General features: G+C 36.2%; 2 protein-coding genes and 1 long non-coding RNA gene across 4 annotated transcripts; 1 reads left to right on the forward strand and 2 right to left on the reverse strand.

The window, feature by feature from the left end:
* Nucleotides 1–5,275: 5,275 nt before the first annotated feature.
* On the reverse strand, nt 5,276–7,589 carry LOC140790960 (inactive beta-amylase 9). The gene is made up of 3 exons (XM_073141281.1): nt 7,132–7,589; nt 6,521–7,003; nt 5,276–6,417 (listed from the first exon to the last, which is right to left on the reverse strand). Exons 1-3 carry the CDS (start codon nt 7,345–7,347, stop codon nt 5,551–5,553), a joined length of 1,566 nt encoding a protein of 521 aa, XP_072997382.1. The 5' UTR covers nt 7,348–7,589; the 3' UTR covers nt 5,276–5,550.
* Nucleotides 7,590–13,677: 6,088 nt separating this feature from the next.
* LOC140790429 (uncharacterized) lies at nt 13,678–14,382 on the reverse strand. The gene is made up of 2 exons (XR_012109403.1): nt 14,064–14,382; nt 13,678–13,927 (listed from the first exon to the last, which is right to left on the reverse strand). It is a non-coding gene; the product is annotated as an uncharacterized lncRNA (long non-coding RNA).
* A 974-nt stretch (nt 14,383–15,356) lies between these two features.
* Nucleotides 15,357–20,410, forward strand: LOC140790985 (uncharacterized). Of its 2 annotated transcripts, XM_073141325.1 has the most exons (3): nt 15,364–16,074; nt 16,183–16,522; nt 19,576–20,410. In XM_073141325.1, exons 1-3 carry the CDS (start codon nt 15,467–15,469, stop codon nt 20,320–20,322), a joined length of 1,695 nt encoding a protein of 564 aa, XP_072997426.1. In that variant the 5' UTR covers nt 15,364–15,466; the 3' UTR covers nt 20,323–20,410. The 2 variants fall into 2 exon arrangements, with proteins under 2 accessions (XP_072997425.1, XP_072997426.1); XM_073141324.1 differs by having other exon boundaries at nt 15,357–16,522.
* Nucleotides 20,411–21,768: the final 1,358 nt, after the last annotated feature.

Genomic DNA, 21,768 nt, shown 5'->3' on the forward strand with positions numbered 1-21,768 from the left:
CGAGGGAGATTGGGTTCGCTGAATAGAATCTATTTATTGTAGTATGCATCAAGCTTTTGTAGTCTATCGTTCGGCCAATGGCGTTCAAATGCCACAATCCTAGAGCAGCAGAAGATTGATGTGTTTAATGTTGAATTATTGACAGTAATAATCTAATTCTACTTCCCTCTCGTTTCTTCGATCTAAAATAAGTAAATAAATCAAATAAAAATTGATTATTGACATTTATCTACCTTCTTCCTCCTTTAGCCTGGTCATCTGCCCTCTGATCTACTTCCCTCTGGTTTCTTCGTTCCAAGGTAGAGGCCCACCCTTTCCTCAATTAAAATTTCTTTTCTCCTCCTTGGTTAGCCAAAACAAAAGAAAATTTGAATAGAAAATCAACAAATTACATTAATAAATAACGGACTACTTTATGCTTATGTTGGGTTAACTAGTAACAACTTTTATAATATAAATTTTAGAATATGTATTTTTTTAATAAACAACTATTCTTATGTTTATTTATATTCTAAAATAATTATATAATAATTATATTTGATGTGATATAAAGTAAAAAAAAATGATAGAAAAAAGATTTTTTTATTTTTTATAAAGTTATTGTAAATACCTTTTGATTTGTGTAAAACAGATTAATAGATAGATATCAAGAATAAATTAGTAATTGAGTTAGTATGTGGTATAAGATATAATTTTGATAAATAGTATTTATATTCTAGAATATAGTTATTATGATGTTTAGCTAATAAGAAAAAAATTATTCCTGAAATGAACAAGGCTTATAAAATATGAAATTCTTGGTAATAATAGCGATATAACTTCTAATAGCGAAATACATTTAGCAATAGTGAAATACTTTCTAATGACAATGTAATATAATAACTATTAGAATTTCTTCTAATAGAAGTGAAAAGTTTTGTAACAATAGCATAATACCTTCTAGTTTCACGGATTAGATATCCCTGCATGATATACACTAAGTAATATAGAAATACGTTGGAAGTAAAAGTAATTCTACAAAAATTATAAGAAGATTAAAAGATTTTAGAGAGATAGAGATAGAAACAAAGTTAATACGTAAAGTAATTCGAAAACATGAAGATATAACTATATAACTAGAATAGAGAAACAATGCAACTACAATGGAACATGAAGATATAACTATAGAAGTAAAAGTAAGCAACATAATACCTAAAAGAACTACATGACATGAAAATATAGCTATAGAACTCAATTCAGATGAAATAAAATAGATTTTTTTTTGGGTGGTATTCGGATCTGGGGAAAGAGTGCCTCTCCCGAGGACCACCTGTTTGCTGGTAAATAATCCTCAGTCCAACCTACTCACCTAATCCAGCACCCAGAAACTGGACATCATGTTCTATCGAAGAAGCAGTAATATAGGAATCACTTTATTTCTTAGAAATGTAAACAAAAAAAAAAGAATATGAGTACTTTTGTCCTCCTTTTATATGAAACCAAAATTTAACTGTTATTTGCCTTCATGCAAAAATAAAGAGTTTTTGGACGTATCCCTTTGGGATATTTGCACTAAGAAAGTCTTTTTAGTTTTAGTAATAATAAGATAGAGCTTGGGCTAATTCTCTATACTAAATGCATACCTTTTGTAATGGAACCTGCATAAATTTATATAGAGGTGCGAATAAGAGTCTCATCTTATTATTTTGAAAGTTTCTTTTGGTGCAAATGTCTCGGTATCCATACAAAAACTAAGACCTTGTTCACTTGTAAAATTTTTTTTAAAAAAATCTCTTTATATTAGTATAGTAAGTAAATATACTAGTTTATTAGTACTTTCTCTCTTCTCATTTTTTTTATTTTTTGTCGTTTATATTTATGGATTACTATTTTTACTTTTATATAGACATTACTTTAATTAACTTTCATTTCCATCGTTTATTCTTCTCAATCCATTATAAATAAATATTTTAATTATTTGCTAAACTATCATTTAAACTCGTGTAATTACTGCACACTATATCATTTTATAAAAAAAACACCATAATAACTATACTAATATAACCTCTTTTATGCATATATAATAAATAGATTATTTCTTTCGTACCACAGAGGTAATTATTTATCAATCGGTTTGATGAAAATTTAATAGAAAATATAATAATTAACCCAAGTACTAAAAAAAAAAAAGCTAGGCACGACACGACCGGCCACGCTGTGGCCGGCCCCGTGCCGAGTATGCCTTGCATGCTGTGGCAGTGGTGGAGGTGCCATGCATCTCCATTGAGCCACTCTTCTCCACGTCACGGCGACGCGTGGAGGTGGGACTGAGCCCACTAGCCACTCCGTCGCCACCACATTACCACTCCGATCTCTCTCCCTTCATCTCTCTCTCTAATTTTCTCCTTCCTCTTCTATCATTCTCTCTCTCTAACTCTCACTCTCTCTCCCTTTAGTTCCCTAGCAGCCACCGACTACCGGGAAGAGCCATCGTCAGCCCTTCTACCCGCCGGCGAGTCTCTCTCTCTCTCTCTCTCTCTCTCTAGTTCTCACGGTTTCCTCTCGGGGCTATCGCAAGAGGCCGACTGCTGAGTGACCACCAGCAGCCATTCCCCTCCCCTATGGCCCAGCCCCTTTCCCTTTCCTTCTTCTCCTTTCCTTCTCCTCCTCCTCCTCCTCCTCCTCCTCCTCCTCCTCCTCCTCCTCCTCCTCCTCCTCCTCCTCCTCCTCCTCCTTCTTCTTCTTCTTCTTCTTCTTTCCTCTCCTCAAGCACATTGCCCCTGGCTGCATGGCAAGGTGCTGGACTTGGCCCAACCAACACTATGTGTAGTTTCTTTTTTTCAAAAGCATATTAGTTACTATTTAAATTATATTTGATTATATTATTAGTTATTTAATTATTATAGTTAATCTAATATATTTAATTTACATGAATTAAATCTAACTATATCAGGTTTAGCAAAATACCTGCAATATAAATTACTATATTAATCCTAGCTAGATATAGTAATTATTAGAGTTATGTACATATATTCATATGTAATTATTTGTATTAATTTAATTCTTATTTTCTTAATTATCAAAGAGAATAATAGGCAGATAATTATGTTTTATATATATTATTAGATAATATAATTTTAGTTAATAAATAACAAAATAAATATAGGAATTAAGAGTATATGATTACAACGAAAAATTTTCTTCTAGTCAAGTTAGTTCTAATAGTGAAAAGACTTGGCATTCTATATTATAAATAATTTGAGATTCCGACCCCCCCCATGTTCAAGACCCCGTGGACCTAGCTATTGAGGACTGATCGTCGTTGTGGCAACGTGAACAAGTGGTTGTTTGATCATTTCAGTTGTAGTGAATAGTCTTATTTCCTAGACGTCTTTATTAAATTAGGATATATTATATAATTATGTATATGCATGTTTTGGGCTCCAACATGATTATATGATCTTATCTAAAAATGATTTCGGTCGAGCATATTTTATCATTTATGTAAGTCGACTTATCCTAGATATGAGTATATTGATGATATATAGAGATAATTAGAGATGATTATACTCTTATGATATTATGTCAAGATGATATGTAGCATGAGTATGCATGTGATATATGTACCATTGGAGATTTCATCACATTATACATTTCTTTTGACTCCTCTTCTACCTAAATTCCTAATATGCATGACTTGTTATAATACTGAATAAAAAGCATGTGATCTATCATTTAGAAGAAAATGCATGAGTTCTCATGGATATGATAGTTGGTAGAAAGTACGAGAATACCGAGTTGGCGCGAGGGTTAGGGAGTGTCTGGAGTTGATTGACCGCTCGAAACAGTGATAATCCTATAACCTTACATCCGAGGTCAGTAGTCTGTGTGCACAGCAGACATTCGGACACATGCCATTCGCTAGGGCATATGTGGCGAGTTATCCTTATGTGGTTTTTATCAACTAGTTTGGTACTTGGATTTGGATGATGATGATACCCTTAACGGTTGGCAGGGTATGATTATATGATTAAGATACCATTAACGGTTGGTAGAGTATGCTCTGAGCCTTCGGACTGGATTATGAAATCGGGTATCGAGTGTTGACTGTGCATAATAGTCTAGTATGGTGGTGTTATACTAAGATGTCAGTAATGATTGTGATACTGAGAATTGCATATGATTATTGAGTAACTATCATAATTTAGATACAATTGTATTTGACATCATGACATGGTCGGCATACATCATATGTGTTATATTTGAGAGTGATACGATGATAGTATGACATAAATATTTATTTATACATTGTGAAGTGTTTGTGTTTTTGATTAGTTATAATATGACATTTACTATAAATCTGGGATTATTTAGGACTTGCTTATATGTTCATTCATAACATGATGCTTCTTTCTAATTCATATTATTCAGTACATGATTTACTCTTTTTTTTTTTGGCATCACTAATTTGGGGTAAGTCTATTTACTGAGTCTTTAGCTCATGACTCTTTTTGTTTTCTCCTTTTCAAAAATTCTAGTGAACAAGTGGAGCAAGATACTCCCTTAGAGGTTTTGATATATGTTTATTTGATTGTCGGCAACTAACCAAGTTGCCATATGCCTTACACGTACCGAATGGGCTCGTGCCATATACGTGTTTATGATTTAGGTGTTATAGTTAAGATACTTAATGGTATGATAGGAATACGAAAAATTCAAAAGATATTATCAGTTCAATAGGTAATTATTATTTTTTAAATATATTATCTTGCACATTATCTTTTGATAATTATATTATCTTAATAATATATCAAGTAATATATATATATATATCAGAACAAGCGTATTGATGTCTTTTTATAATTAACTTGAAATTTTAATTAAATGCATTTGATTATTTTTTATTATTTACATATATCTTTTATTAGTTTAAGATTAATTTAAATTTAATTTAATAACAAATAGAGATAGATAATTATATTTAAATTAAAGTCTATCACCAAATAATCAAATTTAAATTGTGTAGTATTAAATAATATTTTTTATAATTAAGCTATGATCTCATCTATCACAATTATATTTAAAAAAGAGAAATCTTCACAGAAAAAGAAAACGTGTAATTTAAAAATTAGGCACACATAATTAAATCTTCTTAACTAATATAATCTTTTTGTTCCGAATGTGATTTTAAAATCTAACTATTATAGTCATTAGGTTAAAATTATAAATTTTAGAGGGGTATTAAAATATTTGCAAATATGTAAACATAACTATACTAAATATTTTACAAAAGAAATACATATAAATATCAACTTTATAAGGAATCATGAAGTACAAATAAAAGCCATGTCTTCAGATGCCTCAATAATAACACATTACTACAAATTATTTTACATTTATATCTAGACTCTACATTTGTATCTAGCCATAACTACTGCCTCTGAGTATTTCTCAGTCCATAAATAATAATAATGCATACGAGTATTAACAGTAAAGAAGAACATATGTATGTATGTATATATATATCTATATATATATATATATAGATATAAATATATAGATACATACTCCTTAAACTGCTTGCATCTCCCGATCGTTTCCTGCCGGCGCCGCCGAACCAATCGGAAGAGACAAGCCATTGTCTTTGTTGTCGGTGCTCACCAAATCATCTGAATCCATCTCTGTCTGCTTTACGCTCCCCACAAACTCCGCAAACGTCGGCCAATGCTCCGGAGAGAAGAACTCTGCACCCATCCTCTGATAGGTAAAAGATCCCACGCTCAGAGTCTCCACCATGAGATTCTCCTTGATTCTTCCAAAACCTCCGAGCGAAGAGTTCTCACCGGCGATTCGTACCCCATGCTTCTCGCACGCTCTCGTTATCTGAGACAGCAGCGGTGGTGACTCCGACGAGTCCATCCCTGCGATGACCATCGTACAAGAATTCCGTGCAAACAACTCCGCGACGGCGTCGTACCCATTTCTCCGATCAGTGTTATAAAACCCCGCGGTTAGCTCGGCGGGACACGACCGGGTGTTATGCCACCAATGCAAAAGAGGCACCTTTGCGGATAATTGAACAGGCAATTCATCGAACATCTTGGAGGCAACTGAGAGGACGCGATCGCCGTGGTTAAGGAGCTGCTTGGAGTACCAGGAGAGGAAGAAGTCACCGTAAGGGGTCTCCCACTTGCCACCGTTGTTCTTGAAGAAGTCGGTGGAATCTGGAGATTGATGGTACGCCGGAGCATCGTGGGGGCCCGAGAGTCCCCAAAGTGGGTTGTTGGATTCGTCGGCATGGCGCTTTAATTGCGACATCATGTACTTGTCATAGCATTGGAATTCTCCGACGCCGGTGAAGGGATGTGTTGAGGTGGTGGTAGGTGGGAAGGATGGGTACCGGAGCTCGCCATTGGGGCCGAGGGAAACGGAAACTTCCTAGAGATGAAAGAGCAAGAAGCAATCAGCACAATTCTAAAGCACATAATTACTCCATTGAATATAAAAAGACACGCTTTTTGTTAAAAGGTAGATAAATTACCGTAATGGTGGAACCGAAGAACTCCGCGAACGCCTCGCGAAATCCGTGGAAGAACCCCTTGTAGCACTCGATCGGAGTCTTCCCCTCAAGCACCGGGACCTCGTCGACCGCAAAGGAGAGGCAATCCATGTGGCGCTGACCGGACCGGTCCGTGAATAATATGTTCGGGTCAACGGCGGCGGCGCGGGAGACCCAACTGGGTAGTGCGATGTTGGGCCGGCGAGAGGCATGGAGGTGGAGGGAGACGCGTAGGCGGAGCCCGGCGGCTCGGACCATGGCGGCGAGGGCGAGGTATCCGGCCCACTCGAATTGGGTCGAGGAGTCGGGCTGGGCTATGGACCAGAAGATTGGGAGTTCGACGCCGTGGATCCCGAGAAGCTTAAGAGCTCGGAGTCCGGCGGAGATGGCCTTGGGGTGGTTGACGGTGGTGGTGACGGAATCTAGTGGAAGGCCCACGAAGAGTTCGATCGGAGTACCTTTTTCCTAATAAAAATCCAAAATAATTAGAAAACAAAGAAGGGCTTTTTACAAATTAACACCTAAATTTCACAGGAGGTTCCCACAATCTACTATAATATAGGCCGCGATGTGACAAGGAAGGGAAGGATTACCAAGTTCTTCTTCGGCGGCGACTTCTTCTTCTCCACCACCATTTCCGCTCGAACGCTCTTGAGCCCAACTCGAGTCGCCCTTCTCCTTGCGGATCCGAATCCAATTCTCCTAATTATCGATCCGATCCGAATCGACTCGGAGAAGCCAACGCTCCTCATCGGAAGAGCTCCCGGCTTCGCCACGGTCTCCGTCGACCTCATCAATACACCCTCCATGGATTCGAACAAAGAGAGAAGAATAGAAAACGCGACGTGAAGATAAAAAATTAGGGGATGTAAAGATAAAAATTGAGGGTGAGGGGAAAGAGGAAGTATTTAATTTGATTTGATTCGATTCGATTTGGGGAATTTGGTAGTTTGGTTTGCGTTTGGAGAGGCCAGGAAGAAGAGGTCGCGGATATAAAAAAGAGTAAAATGGGAGGCCACGTGGCATGCTCATCCTTAGCCGCAAATAAATCAAAGGGCTTGTATGGTATTGCGTTCCACTTAATACCACGGGTTTGCTTATTTCTTTTTATGCCCTCAGCCTTTGTCTTAATAACGGGTCCTACCGCTATTCCTCTTGTTTGAGGACGTGGGCGTTTTGGGTAATTAACATCTCTTTGTTTTGTATTATGTTCGTCGTGGGAAGTGGTTTTTGGACGGTGGAGGATAACATGGAGATTCTGACAGGTTTTTACCGCGGATCTGCTACTCGGCCTCAATTAAGCTACGGCCCGATGGCTAGCCGACGCGTGGCTATTTACTTGTTCCACGTAGAATCCTCGCGACATTAAGAGTAACGTGAGGATGAGGTGGCAGTCCGACATGATGATGGATTTAGTTGAAAGATTGGACCACACCGAGAAGCGGTTGGCAGTACAAATTGGAATACTGAAGCCACGTTTTTGATGCTTTGAAAAATTCTATTAGAGATAGATACCTTGGGGCATGGAATAATATATCCAAATTATTGATCTTATCTACTAAATCCAGGGGGAATAGCCGAAATAGAATTTTTTGTGGATAATAATAACTTAACCCCTTTTATTTGACTCTACCAAACGGGCTGTTGTAGACGGTGTAAGCGTGGAAATACGAAGCCAAGTCCAAACTTAGGGTTGGTTTGTTGTCATGTAGAAGGGATGTCGGAAGGACAGTAAGATCTGACAACTCCGGCCTGATTGCTTGGATCCGCGTACCGCACATATAATCCAGTGTGGCTTCTGTAGATCCCGAACATCCAATTGGCCGCGCGCCGAGGAGGTGGAGTGCGGGTCTCTCTTTTATGGATAACGCAGTAGAGTCACTAATGGGCAATGGTTGAGGTGGCACGCAACTTGGGCAATCATGGTGCCATTAAAGAATCTCATCCATGCTGTGCTGTCCCCGTTTCTAGACTAGGCTTTGGCTCGACGTGTCGCATCCGGTAATTACAAAATTGCTTAATTTCATTTTATCATCTTGATCTCGCAGTTTAATCACTTAATCCTCCTCTAATTCAAAAAATTAGTCTATCTAGTTTATGCCTATTTTGATCATTTAACTATATTATTTTAAAATCTGTATGTTGTCTTTAACTAACATGATATTGATATTTTGGCATTATTAAATTAAGTTTAATAAAAAAATTTAACAGTTTAGTTATAACTATAGAGACTAATTTAATATTTTTTAAAGTACAAGAGGGCAAAGTAATAAATTACGAGAGTGTAAAATATATTTTTCTTTTATAATTTTAATATAAGTATTTAATATTTTTGTGGTCCGAACTAAAATACAACCGGCTAGTATATTTTTTTTAACTTCAAAAATCAAATTATATCTATATCGGTGGATCAAAAAGAACACCAGTACGGATAATTAACTTGCAATATTTTCTGGCATATACTACTACGATGGCGCACGTTTGCAAGAAATGCCGGAATAAATTAGCAATATCCTTGTAAGTAATTTAAAGTATTAGTTATTTATCCTACTAATATATTTATTTATATTATGTGAAAAACATTTCAAAACTTTTGTCTGACTTGTTTTTATACTTATCGAGCAACATATGGTAGCATATTTATACGTTGACATATATATATATATATATATATTTTTTTTGTAGCATATAAATGCCAGTGAAAAATTATATTGGTGGATCGCAAAGAACGTAGGTATAAATAATTAACTTGCAATGTCCATCATATTTTCTAGTATATGCGGTGGCACACGAATTGTAAGAGATGCTGGTATTAATTAGTGATATCCTAGCATTTGTTAAAAAAGAAAAAAAAACCATTAAGGCAAATGGAAGAGTATATAGCGTTTAGATTGAAGTATGTAGGAAATGTCATGGGAAAGTATAGAATATAATGGGTTTGTATAAAAATGCCAACACAAATTGTTAGAATTAAGAGCGACTAGTTATTTTGCCATTATTTAGTTATTTTGTTGATCTAGTAAGTAATATGAAGTATCAATTATTTATCCTAGTACTATATTTGGTTTAATTATGTATAAAAAAAATTCAAAACTTGTCTTGAATTGTTTATATACTTGTCAAGCAACATATGTTATCATTTTTATATATCGGCATATAAATTCTATAGCATATAAATTTACTGAAAAAATCTTTTATGTTTAATAAACATCAATCAACATATGTTGGTGTGTCTATTTGTCGATGTATATACATGTGTCGACTAATGGATTTCTTTCAATAGTTAACCACCAGGTAAAACATTTTTGTACCTTATGAGGTGTATACATATGTTGGCTAATATATTTCTTTTGGTAGTTAACCACTAGGGAAAGCATTTTGGCCGACGTGTAAAAGCGCTAGTAAAGAAATGTTTACAAATAAATACTGGCAAAAATGTTTACTGATCCGCAAAATAGCACAAGTGTTGGGCACGTGTGTGACATCCCACCCCCCTTTCCTTCTCTCTCATCTTACAACCCTCCTTTTCCCATTCATTCTCGCTATGCAATTGTCGTTGCTAGAGTATGCCAATGTTGCCGAGTGATCCATGGGAGAGTCCCCAATTTTCATCTTTATTTAATTTTATTTAATTAGCACAAATAGTCTTATCTCTCTCCCTTTAGTTTATTTGCCTTCGTTAAAAAAATTGGCTGATCAATAACCTCATCTCGACGTCATGTCGGTCGGAGGAGCTTCGACTTGCGAGGCTCTTCCGGTCGTTGTCCTTCTTGGGTTCTTCATACCGTTGGGATAGGCCACACCAAGTGATCCCTTTCCGCTAGCTTTCGAGGGTGAATCTAACCATCATTGTCACCAAAATGGGTTCAACGTCGCCGATTGAGATAGTCGATAGCAAAAATCACTTGACAACTCTCTTCATCATCAAGCTTCTCCTCTTTGAGGTGAGACCCTTTTTTCACCTCCGATGGAGTTGTTGCCTCATGCTTTCTTCCCTAGCATGTGGGAAGTTGTCGATGACTGACCTGACTATTGGTGGCGGTGATTGCTAGTAGCCACCTCTTTCTCTTTTAGCTATTTTCTATGGAGAGAGAGAGAGAGAGAGAGAGAGAGAGAGAGGTGGTGTTGGGCTTGGGTTGGGTTGGGTGCAACTCAACCCAAGTGGCGAGTGGGGCTACAAGTACCTCAGCCCAAGTTGGCTTAGGTTGGGTGAGGCCTAGCCCAAGTTAGGGTGGGTTGGGCCTACCCTAAGTTGACTTTGGTTAGGTGTGGTTCAACCTAAGGTGGGTTAGATTTAGTTGTAGCTAGCCCAACTTAGTTTTGCCTTTGTTTGGGTTGCGACCTAGCATAGGTTGGGTTGGGCTTTTTGACCAACCTAATGGGGTGGTGTTGTGGAGTTTGGGTTGGTTGCAACCCAACCATTGAGTTATGCATCGGATTGGCCAAAGTGTGTTAGTTGCTTTTTAATTTGTTCTAATTTATTTTATTTAATTAACCATGTCAACTTGGGCCCTTAAATTTTATCTATTATATTTACTATTAATTGGCAATAATTAGTGTAATATTGAATATGAATGTATTTGTATTCATTACTCTTAATGACATGATAAATCGTTATTATTACTATAACAATTTTACTTGAGCAATAAATAAAAAAAATTTAAGTGGGCATACCTGAACCTATAGCGACAGCCTATGGATCATTTAAATAATTAGTTTCAGATAAAATCTTATGCTTATACTTCTATTACTTTCATTATCATGGTTGATCCATTACTGTACGAGAGGCGCAAAAAAAGTAAGTTAACTGAGAAACAGTGTCAAACAAAGTAAATCATCCATAGTTTGGGAGTACTTACTAATAAGGTAATATTTATTTTATAGTTTTATCACATCCATACTATGCATGTGCAGATACTTATTTATGTGTCAACATAATTATATTTATTTAGAGCTTTATAATTATGGATGAAATACTAAATACATTCTTGGGTATGATAACTATGATTTGTATGTCACATGATTGCCGATGTTAACCTCTACACTACTTACACATGAACATATAGTTAAGTCTTGCCTCGGTAATGCGTTTTACTTTTTCAGCCAAATGTTAGGAGGCAAAATATATCTTCTACCTATATCTATATTAACTAATGTCTGAGGTCGTTAGGTCTCCGAGGGGACTATCAGTCATCACGTATGCTAGTTTAAGCAGGCATGAAACTATTGAGTACTAAAACTAGATAGTAGATGATATATAAACTATGTTTGTGGGATAGGGGTTGTTGGACTTAGCGGTATCCGATGGGTGCAAGGTGAGGGCGCTTGTGTGAGCTCAGTGCTCTATGGTTGCGTTGATCCTAGTGCTCCATGATGGTGATGATGAGTTGGGGCATGTGTGGGTAGTATTTGGGTGCATGTGATGCTGATCCATGTGATGGTGATGAGCCTATAGTGGAGATACTTAGTCTACATTAATAGATAAGTAGTTAGTTGTTCTTTGGATAATGAGCAGACGATAACACCATTAGATGTCTTTCCTCCTCGATTGTGTTGCTCAATATGAGCATTTAATGTTATTATAGTTGTGGCTCTACGTGAGCTTGAGTCAAAGAGAATTTGATAGCTTGGAATAATGCATAACATGTTTATTGTTATTAATACATGTAACCTTTAGTTATGGACAATGGGCAAATTGTAAATTAGTAGATAATCTCAAGTTCGTAGAGGAGCTGGTGAGGATTATTTATAACTCAGCTATTTATTTTATTTTTGTAAATTAAGCCGATGGATTGTAGCCCTTTGCACGGGCATTAGTATCAGATGGAGTGTATATATATGTATTTTGGGGCTTGTTATAATCTATGATATTTTGGACTTCTTTTTACTTGAGTTATTTGTAAAAAATTTGAGCTTTTATTTTATATAATATATATAAATATTGACCAACATATATCGTGGAAACCACGTAGGTTTTACTCAAGTGATAAACACATGCATTTAGAGACGGGTATTTTAGGTTTACCTAATATTTATTTAAATGCTAGTGTAAGTTTTCATCGGTGCTTATATAGTTTATAGCAGTGTATAAAGAGGCCAACGAAAACTTGTTTTGGCCTAGTTAACCTTAAACTAATTCCAAAAATTGGGTGTTTGATTGTACACAATTCAAGTGGTGTCATAATAAAAGTAATGCGATATGAAAGATAGAATTTAGGAAGTATTTTATGTCAAACAACTAAAACACACCTTATGGACTTCATAATAGAGGAGAGAGAAGATAGCAAAGAAGGAGAGAATGGTTGGACAATAGTAAAGGGAGATAACAGTTGAAATGGAAGTGATGTCTTTTCGAGGAAAAATATAATTGGATTTTGTTGGTAAATAAAACATAATTGGATAGAAGAATAACGACAAAGAAGAATGTATTTAATTAGGTTGTGTTGAACCCATATTACCTTAAACTAGTGTTTGAATACAAAATTAAATTAGTCTTCACTAAAGTTGTTAAAAAAAAATAGACCTAAACTTGACCCAAACATGGAGTGGTAAAGCGCATAACACTTAGTTGTGAAGATAGTAAATAACAATTTAAATCATATTTACAGTTACTATATAGATCATCCTAGACTATAGACTACGGGTGAAAACAAGTCGTATTAAATTCAATATGATCTAGATTTATATTGGAGTGTATGTATATGTATTTCTGAATTCCTACCATATTCATATAGTCTATGCAGATATAGATATGGGTTGAAAAATAATATCCAAATTGATATATCCACTTATCATTTAATTTAAAATATTATTAAAATAGTGATATATCAATCTCTAATCTACTGCATATACTTACTTACTGATCGTCTATATAATTCAGTAATTATATAATAAGTTCTTATACATTCACAAAATAAATATAGGCATATCTGATATTAGATCTGTTTCTAATAAAAATAAATAAAAGACTTCTACCTCCATTAAACGGGTACTGAAAAAAAGGAGGCATTTGTATAATATAAAAAAAAGGAATTCTTTAGTTTTTTAAAATAATAAAAATATATTAAATTATATGCACTCATTATTATAAAAAGATGTGCATCTAATGTAAAAATAAATAAATAAATAAACGCAGTCAATTATAAGAGCTTAATTTTACTGCAATTTTTTTTGTGTGTGTGTGCAAATTGGCCCTAGAGAAAGGATTCAAGATTTATACAAAGACATATTCAAATGAAACTTAGCACTAAGCATCCCTTTATTACATATTACGTAGCCTCATCGATCAAACGGCCTAGCGAGCCCCATCACATTGGTGGTCCGCGGGGCCCACCAAAGAATGGCCCACAGCATTCCCGCAGCACGCAACAGCAGCACAGGAAGTAGAAGCTGCAACCACAAATACCAACAACAACAGCTCACAAATCTCAATTCTTTCAACAAGAATCAAATAACCAAAAACCAATCCTTGAGGAGAGATGACAACATAAAAACAAACAACAAAGAAAGAAGAGTTTAAACACACCAAGAGCCGAGACAGCCACAAGGTCCCCAGCCCGGCGGCCCTCCGGGTCCCGGTCCCCAGCCCGGCGGACCGCCGGGTCCCGGCCCCCAGCCCGGCGGCCCGCCGGGTCCCGGTCCACCACCAGGCCCTCCTGGTCCCATTTCTCTCTATCTGTACGAGTGTGTGTGTGTGTTTTGCTAAGAGAAACTAAATGTTATATTAGGAGGTGGTAATGTTAATATATAGAGGAATGGAGTAGGTTAGGCCCTGTTTGGTGCTTTGATAACCCTTCTACCAGTCCAAAACTCTCAACGTCTGCTCTTCTGGAGCTACCATTCTCACCGTTAAAATGATGGATCTGTCACTCATTTTAACAGGAGCAAATTGTCCGCTTGTTAATCTAGAGAGTTGGCGTGGCTTCGGCAGATTGGAGTATGCTCCATTATTATTTTTTTTAAATATAATTAGAGCCGTCAAATCCATACTAATTTTTATTGTGGACAAATTATTGTTTTGGATAACTACGAAAGTGTGCTGGTTGGAAACGCATTAGCCCTTCTAGAGAGCCTAAGAGAGTTAGTCTTCAAAGGAAATCGCTAGCTTTTGTCTGTCTAATCTGACTCGAAAGTCTGTAGGTAGTCTGACCTGTCGGTCCATTATGGCAGACTATATCTCATGGAGTGAGTGATGAGTTAGGCCATTTCTTAATGATTTAAGCGTAGGGACTTCCATTTGGTGTAGCTTCACAGTATTAGTGGAAGGTTAATGTCTCTCTAAATAATTTATTAAGGGACAGTGGTGTAAACTTTTAGTGCTTATTATGCTATGCGATAAAAGAGTTATCTTCTTTCTCTAGTCTATTTCTTACTATATGCATATACTTTGAGCTTATTATGACCAGGAGAATTAACCTACTTATCTAACTTTATTTTGTATTATTATGCCTCCTTGTATTTTTAACTAAGTTATAGTTATTATGTTTTCCAACTAAAATTAATAGTGTTGTGACTTTTTAATTAAAATTTATTTTTATTTTGAACAAAATTTATTTTTATTTTTTCATACTTATATTTTTGTATTACTAAGCCACTAAACTTTCTTGAATATATTAGTTATTTAACAGAAAAAATCTGAGCAATTTAAGTTATTTTATAAGATCACAAATTTTAGGAGGTAAAGTGGGATAAAATGTATTTAATATATATATATATATATATATATATATATATATATATATATTGCAAGTTATCATGCAAGCAGAAAGTAAATCCTGAACCGGTTTTACTTGGCTCAGTTTGCCAGAATCAAAACCCGGTTCTTTTCTTCACCCTCGAAGGGTTAAGGATTTTGAACTCCACGACATAGGCAAATTTCCCTCTTCTCCAACCATTTGATATTTCTCGCCCTCAAACACCAAAACCCAGATGTCGAAGAAAGCTCCTATTAGTAGCAACTCCGCCGCTCATGGTGGCAGTAGTAGTAGTAGTAGTCGATGTCTCCGCTCTCAGAACACCGCTGTTCGAAGGTCTCCACGATTCCAATCTCAAAAGGGTGAGACTCCCGTCGAGAAGCGACCCAGTTCTAAGAAGCAGCAGGATAAAAGACCCTCTTCAGAGAAGATCCACATCAAATCACCCTCCTTTTCCCCAAATCCTGAAGAAACCCCAACTGCCAAGAAAACCCAACACGGGTTCTCCACAAGAAGCAAGAAGAAACCTTTGGAGTGTATCAAAACCAAGGATTCCGGAAGTAGCAAGAGTTGTGTTAGCCGAAGGAGGTCGTTAAGGTTAGCTTGTAGGACATTATCGATTAATTCAGAAGAAATTGGCATGGCCAAGAAAACTCAGGCTAATTTTCAGCGATGCCCACCAACTGTTTTGGTTAATGCCTCTGATGACGATTTGAGGCATGCCCAAATGGTAGAATGCTCTCCGGCTCACGAAACTTCGACATCTAAGTTTTATGAGGTCACAAAAGAGGCATTTTTGGCTCCTAGTCATGAATGTTCTCGGGTTCAAAGAAGATCTGCGAGGTTGGCCTCTAAGAAAGATGCTGATTTAGCATCTTCTCGTGCTGCTGATTGCTGCATTAATCGAAGAAGATCTGAAAGGTTAACTTCTGATTCATCTTGTGTTTTCAGCCGAAGTACCGGTTGTGGAATAGAATTTGAAGATAGGAGAGGTTGCTCTAGAATTGTGGACAAAGTGGAGGTCAGGGTAGATGGGTTGGATAGTAAGAAGGCTAAGGAAGAAGAAATAGGAAATGAAGGTAGCCCCTTGATTTTGGTGAACAGGGAAGTGGATGTGAAGAGGGTTAGAAAGAGAGTGGCAGATTCTGGAGAGGAGATTGAGACAGAAACAAGAGATATGGAGCAAGGTTGTGCTCCTGAGGAATGGACAAAAGAGCAAGACATGGCATTGCAGAAGGCATATTTTTTAGCTAGGCCTTCACCACATTTCTGGAAGAAGGTTTCTAAAATGGTATTTTTCTAGATGTCCCTTTTATCATTTACATGTTTCACATAATTATTTTTGTTTATTACAAGTATTATAGCTTCCTAACAGTGTTTGATCTCTGTTAGAAGTTATCAAACCTTCATAAGTGTCTTACAAGTTCTACTTACTAATTTTTAAGCTTGCTCATTTGATTGAATTACGCCACTGTCATATTTTTTGTTTTCCTTCTTGTTCTAAAATATTAATTTATTTTTGTTTCAGCTCTGTCGAATACAGATAATACAGACTGCCATATCTGATATTTCATTTCAATATGTTTTTTCGGGACCAGCTAACCTATTATCCAAATAAAGTGCCTGTTTTCCCTTATGTTGACATAGTGGCATTTAATGTCTCTATACTCGATTATGGCATGGCAATTCATTGGAGAGTTATGGTAAGGGTCACATTCATTATTTTTGAACAGGCTAATGTGCTCGCTAACAATTTACTAATTATTATAATATGCTCTTTGTGATCTTCAATATAAATGTAAATGTTGTACTTTGTCCATAATGTTGGAAGAAAGAGAAGTTGGAGCATTCTCTTTCTTCCTCAACAAACTTATAGCTGGGAAGTTTATAAAAGGATCTATTAGAGAAGACTTTATCTGACTTAGGTTAGCTTCAAATATATGCCCTTTATGAGGACATGGCAACATGCTGAAGAGCAAACAAACATGATTAAACTTTAAAGATATTGGTTTATGTAGTTGAACTGTCATTTGCATTTTATAGTAAAATGCAGATTACACTAGGACATGAATTATTTTAACGTTAAAGCATGTGTATATTCAGGACTGAAGTTTGGACAAATATACCTTACACCATTGTATTTGGACTTTCAAAGTACAATTGTTATCTTATATGCTAGACTTAACAATATCACTGCCCTTATCCTACCATAATGCCTAGATTTTCCCTACATCATGCCTTTTCACAATTATCCAACAAGCATTTTATCATTCCATGGATCAGTCATTGTACGAAATTTTGCCACATTTATCTGAAGTTCAGAACCATGCTTGATAAGAGTTTGTCCATCTTAAATTTGACCTGATCACCTGATTAATCTTATCTAAGGTATCTAAATCAACCAGACTTACAACTGTTGGTGAACACTATTCAACCAAACTACATAGCTTTGCAGGAGTCGATCTACCAAATTTAGGTTGATTTAGTTGAACCAAGTGCTCCATTTCTCATATGGTTTAGATATGCCATACAAAAGTGAAACTGCATTCATGTACTGTTGGTGAATCAAATCATTCTAGTTTCATGACTTACCTTGCCTTAAAGGTCCTCCTACACAAAAGGGCCGGTACCGGAAACTTTTCCCACAGGGAGGTTTGCCTCAAACATTTTTGCTCCTTTAAAGGATTATCCATGTGTTGCTATAAGAGTTAAATTGGTATTCTCCTGCATGGAGGCACATGAAAAAGTCCTCAAATTAATTGGTTAAACCTTGTATTTCAGAGATGCACTTTATGGGGCGTTGACTGATATACCATAGGAGAAGACCTCAATTTGTCATTGTTCTCTGCCAGATCTCGTTTTGTAAATTGTTAGGTGCTATGAAACATGGATACTCACATGCTATCCAAATCAAATATATATATATAGTATCTGGTACTGATACATTAGATTGAGTACATTTGGAAGATGATTAGGCACAGTTTGTCGGTCACTTCAAGGGACAGTTTCCTTTTGCCATATTGGATATTTGGGGAAATGGTCCAATGCACGACAGTAAAGGCTTGCCGTCATTTTGCACCATGAAAGTAATAGCGATTATACTGATCTCTTTGGAAATGTGAAATTTAAGTGAGAAGAGGAAAGTGTGTTTTGGTAATGGACTTGCCATTCATCTGATTAATCATCATTTTCGTTGAACATGATCTCATGTCAGTTTACATTTCTTATCAACCTCAGAATGTAGTTGTCAGTGAAAGATATATGATTAATGACTTTGAATGCTCCTAATTGGGTTTTTTTCGCTATTGAGTTAACTGTCACGATTTATAGGTGCTTTTGCATGTATGATATTCCATCTTATTGATGTCATAGCGTGTTGAACATTTTCCTGTGGATTATCACTTAAATTAATTGATGAAGAACAAACTAGTAATGGTTTATTCATTTTTTACTATCTTAAGATTCAACTAAATCACATACCTGCAGACTTGTATCATATGCTTCAAAGATTTTTATACTGATGTCTGCATATTCTTTTGTATTGGTATGCATGTTCTGTAGACCTCATATTCTTCATGCATGTTTGCTACATGCATGCACACAAAAGACACAAAGATACTGACGTACAAATATAGTCATATAACATACTTAAATAGGACAGTATTTTAGGTTCAAGATGTTCTATTAGAGAAGGAATTGATTTATTTTGTATCAAGATGCAAATGTGGGAATTGATTGGCCCATGTGATCCGCAGCCACCCACATAAATGTGCTTCTGGTAGCATGCAATTCATGCAGTACATGAGATCCTGCTGCTCCCTGTCCTCATCAAGATGTATGTCTCTAATATATGTAGCAAAGAAAGTGATTGAGATGGTAGATCCGTTAAATGGTTCACCACTTTATTCACACACATGAGATTGTCGCCTCATGGTCCACTTCTATTATCAAAGACAGTCATTTTCCTGATGACCAAACAACCATAGCTGCCTGAATAACTCTGTCAGCGCTATTCTTGCCTTGTCATAAAATGTAACAATATGATGATGTGAACATTAATGCATTTTGTGGTCTTATACTCTATGTTGTTACTTTAAAACTTGTGGTGTTGTGCAGCTCTGAGTGAACCATATGGTGACATGTTACTCAAGTATTGGGACTTCAGTTCTATAATTAAATGATCTGGCAGAGCAGCCTGGTTGCATCGTGGACTTTTGAAACAGTTTATTTACTGCATATTTGATGTGTTGCTGCAGTACTTGTGCATGCACTCCATAAATGAGTACTAATCTTAGATTTGTTCAAGTAATGAGCTACTTTCTGACAGTTTTTTAACATCTGCAGGTACCTGGCAAGTCTATGCAAGAATGCTTTAACAGAATCCATGAAGACCATGTGACTCCACCTCCAACTCGACCTCGTACAAGATTACGTAAAGTGGAGATATCTCCAGCAGAAAATGCCACCTTATTAGACTGTAATTATCCTGCTCCTGTGGAATCAAAACCCAAAAGGAATAGGAGCACTAAACAAAAGACTCTTGCTGCACAGAAAACAGTGAGGCATATACTGAGGAAGCACTGCCTCATGGATCAAAGTGAGGAGGTCGACCATTTCTCAGTGCTTGAAACATCGCAAGATCCATCACTCCTGGATTCTCCAGGAACACCCGGCTCTGTGTTGAAGTCTTGTGGTTTCCTCCAGAAGTGCAACCAGAGATCTTCGTCAGCCCATAAGAAAGTGATGTCAAGATTCAGAACAAACCAAACAGACCCCAGTCCTGATGTTCTGAAGCAGATCAAGAATGTCGCACTGCACGAGAAGTACATTGACCACTTGCATTGTAGAGAAGCAAGGAGAAAAACTCATGCTAAGACTGGGAAATTATTGATCACTCCAACGCCCAGCAAGGCCAACCGCGAACCAAAAGCTGGAGTCCTTAGAGCTGCCCAGGCTGCTCTCATCTCTGAAGCAAGAAATGTAATTGGCCATTTTAAAGAGATGCAGGCCAACCCTCATGATGCCCATGTGAATTGTGAATTTGATATTGATGATGAGGAAGATTATGGAAATATTGATACTGATGATTAACCATGATACTGATGATCAATGCAATGATTTCGCCCATAACATTTTCAAAAGCAATTTTTATGCAATAAAGGGAAAAATTGTAAATAAATCCATGTGGTTTTACAGGTTTTTGCGACTATTTCATATGGTTATATTTTTATTAGGATAATGCTATGCTCACAAATACTATATAAACACTTTTGATATGGCAACATTTTATCTATTGATAGCGATGGCTATGAGATGGAGAGAGAAACTATCAATGGACAAAATATTGCCATATTATCTTGTTATAGAACATTTGTAAAGTGTTTTTAGGTATATCATTACTTTAAGCTGTTGTGCTGTCGAGTTGTTCTTCCAAGCTAATCACATTGCCGAGCCAAATTATTAAATAATTTTTTTATAATATTTTATTTAGGATTGGAGTCGAACTTATAATCGTCTTGGTCATGTGGAAGGTACTTACCAACTCTATTAGAGTTGATTGGTATATAAATACTTTTAATATGGCATCATTTTATCCATTGATAGTGATGGCTATGAGATGGAGAGATAACTATCAATGGATAAAATATTGCCACATTATCTTGTTCGTGGAACATTTGTAAAGTGTTTTTGGGTATATCATTACTCTTTTTATTGTAGAGATCCATGTGTGTTGCAACATTATGTAGTTGATTCTTATAGTTTCATTTTTATAACAGAGATCTATGGGATTTGCAAACTTAGGAACACTGCATATGGTTTGTTTTACCACAATTATTACTCTTGATAGCTTTAGGTCATAGGGAGTAATTTTAGAAGTTGCAAATTTATAAGGCTTAATACTATCTCTTTGTGGTAAAACTAGAACTACAATGAGCAATTCTATGAAATTGAAAACAATATCATGCCCAAGAAATAACAGATAAGTACTCGATTTGCATTCTGGCATCCTGCATCATCCATTCAACCTTCTATTCCCACAAAAGATGTTGTGATAAAATGCAAAATCTTTCCTAAAAATGTTGACAATGTATTTACCGATAAGCACACTGTATGAACTATCATTAATTCTAATGCTGAAGTTTTTAGGGAACTATGTTTATTCTTTCAAACTTTTATTTTGAAAAGGAAATGTTTTTTTATAAATCAGCCACGGTTACAAAAAGCTTCGTTAGAGTCGGATACCAAAATAGACAAAAGATCATTGGGGAAACCACTACCCCAAGTATAGCCATAACCTAAAGATTTACCCAAGTTGGCGAGCCATTCAACAGCGGAATTGGCCTCGCGAAAGATGTGTTTAACTTCACAATTATGATAATTGTTAGTTAATAGAAGGATATCATTGGTGATGGATTCCACCGACCATGGGGCCGGAGAGATGCCCTTGATGATGTTGATGAGAAGGAGAGAGTTAGATTCCAAGCAGATATTGGTGAATTTTTTATCTTTAAAAAACAGCAAAGCCTCCCGCATAGC

The sequence above is a fragment of the Typha latifolia genome, chromosome 6, assembly GCF_019914945.1.
Source record: "Typha latifolia isolate L0001 chromosome 6, TyphaL0001v2, whole genome shotgun sequence".
NCBI classification, from domain to species: Eukaryota; Viridiplantae; Streptophyta; class Magnoliopsida; order Poales; family Typhaceae; genus Typha; species Typha latifolia.